Source organism: Bactrocera latifrons, unplaced genomic scaffold (genome assembly GCF_001853355.1).
Source record: "Bactrocera latifrons isolate USDA-ARS-PBARC rearing strain unplaced genomic scaffold, ASM185335v1 scaffold_218, whole genome shotgun sequence".
NCBI classification, from domain to species: domain Eukaryota; kingdom Metazoa; phylum Arthropoda; class Insecta; order Diptera; family Tephritidae; genus Bactrocera; species Bactrocera latifrons.
Genome location: NW_017535719.1, coordinates 309,790 through 317,467, shown reverse-complemented (window position 1 = coordinate 317,467; position 7,678 = coordinate 309,790). Strand labels below are relative to the sequence as shown.

Here is a 7,678-nt window from a genome sequence, read left to right as displayed (position 1 = left end):
ACATCGACGACAACACTGATAACCCTCACCATCCCAACGGGGACTGATAACCGTTAAAACAACAACAACAACGCTATTGGCGCCCAGGTCACCGCCCCGTACGTGATGGTCGCACTATCATGGTGTACAACCACCTAACGATCCTTGACTTCCATCCCCAGGATTTTACCGCCAGTCGATTGCACACCACCACAAAGTAGAATCTAGCATGAAACTGAGGTTTTTTACACTGAGGATGGGAGGCGGGTGTTAGATGAGTTGGGTTTGTAGGGCATGCAAAGAGGTGGCCAGTATCATGCGGGGAATCGTTGCATGTAGGACATACATTGGCTATGTCAGGGTCAATTCTGGAAAAGTAGGAGTTTAACCTGCTACAATATATAGAGCGAAGTTGCGCTAGGGCCATTTGCGTTTCTCGCGGCAACTGGAGCTCTTCTTCTGCGATAGGTGGTGATTTGATTCCAAGAACGCCATTCACGGGAAGGGAGTCGGTGAAGGTGTTTATGGCTCCACTGTCAATGGCGTTCAGTCCCTGTCCAAAGTTAGTTGCGTCCGGTCCGATCCGGTCGGCATACTGTACGACGTTGTCGACATAGTCAAGGAAGAACCTTTTGATGCTCCTGGGAGGCGGTTCCGCTCCAAGCAGATGGAGTTTAAAGAGGAGTTCATTATGCTCCTTTACAGGAAGCATAATCGTCTCACTGTAGAGGTGTTCGATGGGAGACATCAGGAGGCATCTCGTCGTGGTCCGGAGTACAGTATTCTGGCACGCCTGAGTTTCCTCATCCGCTTCCTGGCGACCATATTGGTGTTGCGTAGTTAAGGACCAGCCGGCCGATTGCCTTGTAAGTTCCCAACAACGTTTCTTTGTCTTTCCCCATGTGCTGCCGGCTAACGAATTGAGGATCTTGTTGCAGCTCTGTACTTTGGCGATAATCGCGGTCATATGGGGAGAGGAGCATAGACTATCGAAGGTTACGCCTAAGATTTTAGGGTCATTGACAGTCGCAATTTTGACGCCATCGACTGCAATATTAAGCTCAAGTCTATACTTCTTCGTCCAGTACGTAAATATGGTCGAATTCCACCCCCAGGAAGGGGTGAATACCTGTTGCATGAGGAGGTCCCGGAGCACGGTAAGCTCCTTCGATTGGAGCGGCTCCGCCGGATAGGTTTGAGGCAGTATAGCCATGCGGATGCGTGGAAATTCAAACCCTCTGGTAGATTCGGGAAAGAAATCTCCCAGCCGTTCGATACCAAAAGAGGTTTCAGACTAGGCGACTCCCTATCGTGCGACTTCTTTAATCTGATGCTGGAAAAAATAATTCGAGCTGCAAAACTAAACAAAGAAGGATGTACCATCTTCTATAAGTGTGTACAACTGCTGGCATACGCCAATGATATTGATATCATTGGCCTTAACAACCGCGCTGTTAGTTCTGCTTTCTACTGATTGTATAAGGCAGCGAAGCAAATGGATCTGGGGATGAAATATCTCCCTGTCATCAACTTTAAATTTTCTTTAACAATGTTTGATATCACTACAACTAGTTTCAAAAACTAACGAGCAGTTTGATTTAAATAACTTAAAAACAAATTTCATAGAAATTAATAGTAATATTCATACATATATGGTATATAATTAATTCCTTTATATTTAAGCTTCCAACTAAGCTATGTGGTTTTTTCGACATAATCGACTAGAGCGGCATGTGTCTAAAAGAAGACATGTTATGGTTAAGAAGATTGTAATTGTGCATCAATTTTTATTTTTATCAAAGAAAAATAATTATAAACAAATGCGGATTGCTCATTTGTAATTAAAAATGAAAAGAAATATATTGAAATATGAGACGTGTTTCGTGTTTTTTGAGTATTAAGACTTACATTAAATTAATATATATCGAATTTTTATTTTATTTTATAGAATGATTTGAAGAATCAACTTAAAGAGGCTGGAGCGAAGTTAGTTGTAATTGATTTCTTTGCAACTTGGTGTGGCCCATGTAAAATTATCGCTCCTCGGCTAGAGGAATTGGCAAAAGAGTACGAAGGAAAAGTCGTTGTATTAAAGGTAGGTTACTGCATGTCTGTACTGTTTCCTATGGTGCACCGGCATTTTAATGTTAATATTTTTCTACGTAATATAAATAATATAGTGTTACTAATTTGTATTGATATTTATTTCTATTTTTTTTAATGCTTTGTTAACATTCGATGCATTCAAACATTTATAACTAACATAAATTATAGACTTATAATTTTTTGGAACTAAAATTAATAACACTGGATTTTTTCGGCGATCTTACCTCGTTTGGACTGTAAGTATTAATCTAAGTTCACGAATATGGTCGCCTGGATGCAGTGGAATGCATACAACACCTCCACAGTGAGACGCTTATGCTTCCTGTAAAGGAGCATAATGAACTGCTCTTCAAACAGTTCCTGCTAGGATGTTTCCGTAAGAATCACCCGTGCAGCCATCTGCTTGGAGCGGAACCGCCTCCCAGGAGCATCTAAAGGTTCTTCCTTGACTATGTCGACAACGTCGTACAGTACGCCGACCGGATCGGACCGGACGCAACTAACTTTCGACAGGGACTGACCGCTATTGACAGTGGAGCCATAAACACCTTCACCGACTCGCTTCCCGTCATCACCACCTATCGCAGGCAAAGATCTCTAGTTGCCGCGAGAAACGCGAGGTTAAACTCCTGCTTATCCAGAATTGACCGTGACATACCGAATGTATGTTCTGCATGCAACGAGTCACCGTATGATACTGGCCACCTCTTTGCATGCCCTACAAACCCTACTCATCTAACATCCTTCTCATTTTGGTCCGACCCTGTCGAAACAGCACGTTTCCGGTTCCTCCCGTTAGACGACCTCGACGACAACGCAAATGACCCTTACCAGCCCAACGGGGATTTGATAACCGTTAAAACAACAACAAGGTGGACCATGAACTACTTGAGCGGTCAGCAATTATCCGTACTGTTTTGAGGATAAAAATCTGAACTGATAAGAATTAAACAGGGGGTTCCGCAGTATGGTGTCTCCTCCCCGTTACTGTTTAACTTCTACATCTCGAAGCTCTCACATCCACCAGAAGGAGTTTCGATAACCTCGTACGCTGATGATTGCACGATATTAACGTCGAGCAATTGAATCGATGGCATGTGTTTAAAAGTAAACAGCTATCTCTCCGACCTTTCTCGTTTGTTCTTTGCACGGAACTTAAAACTTTCTCCTACCAAATCCACAGTGACCATATTCACGAAGTGGACGAAGGAGTATTGGCTTGAGCTTAATATTGCAGTCGATGGCGTCAAGGTTCCAACTGTCAATAATCCTAAGAATTTAGGTGTAACATTTGATAGTCTATGCTCCTCTCCTCATACGACCGCGATTATCGCCAAGGTACAGAGCCGCAATAAAATCCTCATGTCGCTAGCCGGCAGCACATGGGGGAAAAACAAAGAAACGTAGTTGGCAACTAATAAGGCAGTCGGCCGGCCGGCCCTCAATTACGAAACACCAATATAATCGCCTGCATCCAGTGGAACGCAGATAAAGAAGATTCTAACCTGCCGGAAACGCGAGTTACCCTTGCGCAGCTTTGTTCTGGATTAGTAGGTTAAACTCCTTACTATACAGAATAGACCCTGATATGTATCTCTAACATATGTCCTGCGTGCAATGAGTCTCCGACTGCCTTTATTCTTTATTCAGAATAGACCCTGAAATATCCAACATACATATGTCCTGCGCGGGAGGCCACGGAAACGTACTGTTCGGAGACTCGTTGCACGCAGGACATATGTATGTTGGATATATCAGGGTCTATTCTGGATAAAGAATAAAGGCAGCTCCTTTTCGTGCCGTCAAAAGCAGCTTTAAAATCGACTAAGAAGTGGTGTATGTCTATCTTCTTTTCACGGGTCTTTTCCAAGATTGAAATATATGGTCGGTTGTAGAATTTCCTGCCCTAAAGCCACTCTGATAATTTTAGTATGCTTTAGGCATCGGTTACTAGATCACTTCTGGGGGTTCAACAAGAGTATTCTCCGGTCTTGAAACTGTCTGTTAGTCGCAGAATTTTGTCATAGAATTTTCGTGTAATACCCCTGTCGGCCAGCTTGTCAAGCTCTTCATACTCACGCATTTCGGCCCCTCTTTTGCCGTCTGCAAAGGCGTCTTGCTTACCTCTTCAACTCTCGGAATCTATCCCCTTCCGCACTTGTTCTCTTCGATTGTGTCGTTGCGAGGTGGACTCGGCATTCCTCATTGTATCAACTGTTCTTTTGAATTTTTCGAAAACCAATAGTTTCGTTTCATATGGTTCCCTTATACCGAATTGTTGATGACTGCTCTCAGAGAGCAGGAGTGCAAGCCGAGTAGAAAATCGTTCCGCTGTCTGTTGTGATGGTAGCTTCTCGGCGTTGAAATTTCCCTCTGTTTGTTGACGTGACGTTTTTTGCTCCACAGATGCGGGTGCGCATCGCGGCTGCAACAGGATAGTGGTCCGAGTGGATGTTAGAATCTCGGAGCGTACGGATGTCTACAATACGTAATCCTGAAGACTATGAAAACTACCAAGAGCTACGTTTTCAATGGTCCTCACAAGCGTCTGGCCAGGCTCGTCAACTCATTACATAGTGATGTGGACTTCTATAGCGAATCACTCGGTGCCTTCATCCCGGATATCAAATCACGTCTACTGCAATATCCCTAGTCTCACCTTTTCCACTTCCTCCTTCCTAAGTTGCTATTCTTACAATTTTTGTTCAATTTGTAGTTTTATTTATACTGCTATTAAATAATATTCATTACTCCCTTTTAATTACATAAAAAATATTACATAATTTAAAATGATTTAGTTGTATAATGCCGTTTGGCGTATTTATACTTAAATAAATAAATAAATACTGGAGACGCGTCTTCCATCTTATATGGCTACTGTAGTCCTTCTCCCGTCCATCGTCAGTCAGTGATGTCAGTCTTCATTTTAGAAAGGACATTAACGACCAGGGCAGAGGCACTTTCCCAATTAAGGAACCGGACATTCCAGCTGCATGTTCTGAAATCAAAGGGCGGATTTCTTATCCGAGGCAGTTTATCCAAAACCCAGTGCACAAACCCTGTGGAGAGGATATTTCGCTTTCTCACTTTAGTTCGTTTTTAAACAGATGTTCTTAGGCTATCCAGAGGCTACTTGGTCTAGCACCGGCAGTTGTGAGCTGCATGACCTGACCACTTCCAAGTGAATGGAAATCAAAGAACTTTCCTCACTTGCGTGAACTGCTAAATATGACGCATCTTCCTGTATCTGCTCTTCCGATGTCAAAATTGTTCCTGGCAGCTTGAAAGCCATATTGGATAGAGAAGATATCTTCGGCACAAGAATAGCCAACTTGTCAATCACATACAACAACATTAGTATGTTAAACTCCTACTTATTCAAAATAGACCCTGACATACCTAATTGTCTTTTCACGCCCAGTGAAACCAACTCACTTAAGTGACGTCGATGATAGCTAACTTATTACTTCCACCTCAATAAGGGTCTAGAAACTCATTACAAAAACAATAACAGTATTAAGAGAACATTCATGACATTGGATACATTTTTTTAGCATGTATGCAGCAGAAGTTTCTCCCATCCTGGGTTGGGCTAAAAGTAGTCTAGTTACTAGTGGTTGCTCTTGTATTAATTAATTAATAATAAGTTTAATTTTTTAAAGACGATTCAAACAGGGTTACACACTCGCAATAAGAGCCCTTGCCCTTGATGAAAATCGAGATAATTCTGGTAACACAGAATTTGATGATTATTTTCAAAAACGCTTTTGCCGAGGAATTACTATTAAACGTTAGAAATAATACTTTTCTTTCGCAAAAATTCTCTTATAAAACTGTCAATCAATTTCAATGTGAACCATTGGTTAACTTGCCATCATGTCTCTCTACTGTAAAAATATTCCTTTCATGGCCCTTGACTGAAAACCGCTGAAGAAGGCGCTTGCATCTGTTGAACTTTATTTGCTTCAAGTAGGTTGTCAGAAGGTGACAAGTTAACCAATGGTTCACATTGAAATTGATTGACAGTTTTATAAGAGGATTTTTGCGAATGCGTTCGCGACAAGTTTTTAGCGCTGAATTGGTTCGAACCACGAGAGGACGACTCTTTCTCTTTCTGACATCGACAGTAGACCTTATGGAAAACGATCAATAGTGCAGTAAACAAACTCTCGCTTTCCAAAGTGAACAGACTTTTTGAATCTAACGCCCTCTGGTGGCGTCATCTACACATATGTCGACTGGTGCGTTGAAATATGCTATCTTTATCGATTGTCTAGTGAGAATTTCATCATTTGGAAATCAATTATTGCGTTTTAAGTGTCAGTATGTTTGTGTTATCGGTGCGAAAATGAGCTTCGAACAAAGAGACAACATTAAATTTTGTTTTAAAATGGGTAAAACTTTTACCCGACCTTTCAATTAATGAAACAAGTTTATGGCGATGATTGCCTATCCCGTAGCATAGTGCACAAGTCAAAAATCAGCATTGAAATTCATGGAAGTTGAATTGAACATCTCCAAAACATCGAGTTATAGCATTTTGACTGAATATTTGTACTTACGAAAGGTGTGTGCACGTTTTGTTCTGCACAAATTGACTGACAACCAAAAATTGCTCAGAATCCAACATTTGATCGACGCTTGTGGCCGATTGTTTGACCATCACATTTTAACCATTAACCACTCCCTGTATTCACCTGATGTGGCACCGTGCGATTTCTTCCTTTTCGGGAAAATGCATTTGCCCATGAAAGGAAAGCGTTATGCAGACGTAGAGGTCATTCAAAAGGATTGCACCGGCATACTGGCGGCCATACCGTCCAACGAGCTAAAACACTCGTTCGACATGCTTTTGGACCGTGCAAAAAGCTGTATTAAAGCAGGGCACTATTTGGAATAAAATAAATTGATTTTACCGAAAAAACATTTGCTCTGTTTTTTTTTTAAGTCCTGTTTACTTTGGAACGCACCTTGAAACACTTTTTTCCGCAAATTTTCTCTCGCTATATGCTTTATATGTAAGCTTTTCAACAGAATTTATAAGCAAGACTTAGTATATTTATTGAAACGCGAACACTATTTAAAATGTATGCATAATTATATTTTTCAGGTTGATGTGGATGAATGTGAAGACATTGCCATGGAGTACAACATCTGTAGCATGCCAACTTTTGTATTTATTAAAGGAAGTCAACAGATATGTTCCTTTGCAGGGGCAAATCCCGAAAAATTAGYTGATTACGTGGAGAAGAATGCATAAATTTAAATTCGAATTTATTGTATTTAATTTTTTTTTATGCTGTAAAGTTTCCAATTTTAATTTTGAACAATAAAAAATAGTAGTCTTTTGAGATCATAATCTAAAAAAAATTTTCAATTATTTATATTAAGTTTTCAATGTTATTATTTGGCACACATTAAAGAAGCCCATTGTTACACTTCTCATTCCTTGGCGCCTGGGATTATTAGAAAACTGTTAAACTAGGCGCCATTCTCATCGACAAAACCACAATTTCCTGCTACGGCCAAACATGCCAAGCTCAATTGCGGTGGAAAATTCGGCGATTACGTCAAACATTGACACCCAAGTTTT

General features: G+C 40.9%; 1 protein-coding gene across 1 annotated transcript in view; it reads left to right on the top strand.

Annotated features, from left to right (window-relative positions):
• Positions 1-7,414, top strand: part of LOC108968482 (thioredoxin-2) — a 16,635-nt gene extending 9,221 nt beyond the window's left edge. The window contains exons 2-3 of the mRNA XM_018932543.1: positions 1,928-2,074; positions 7,196-7,414. Coding sequence (XP_018788088.1) covers positions 1,928-2,074; positions 7,196-7,345 — 297 coding nt within the window. The 3' untranslated portion in view covers positions 7,346-7,414. The remainder of the gene's footprint in view (positions 1-1,927; positions 2,075-7,195) is intronic.
• Positions 7,415-7,678: the final 264 nt, after the last annotated feature.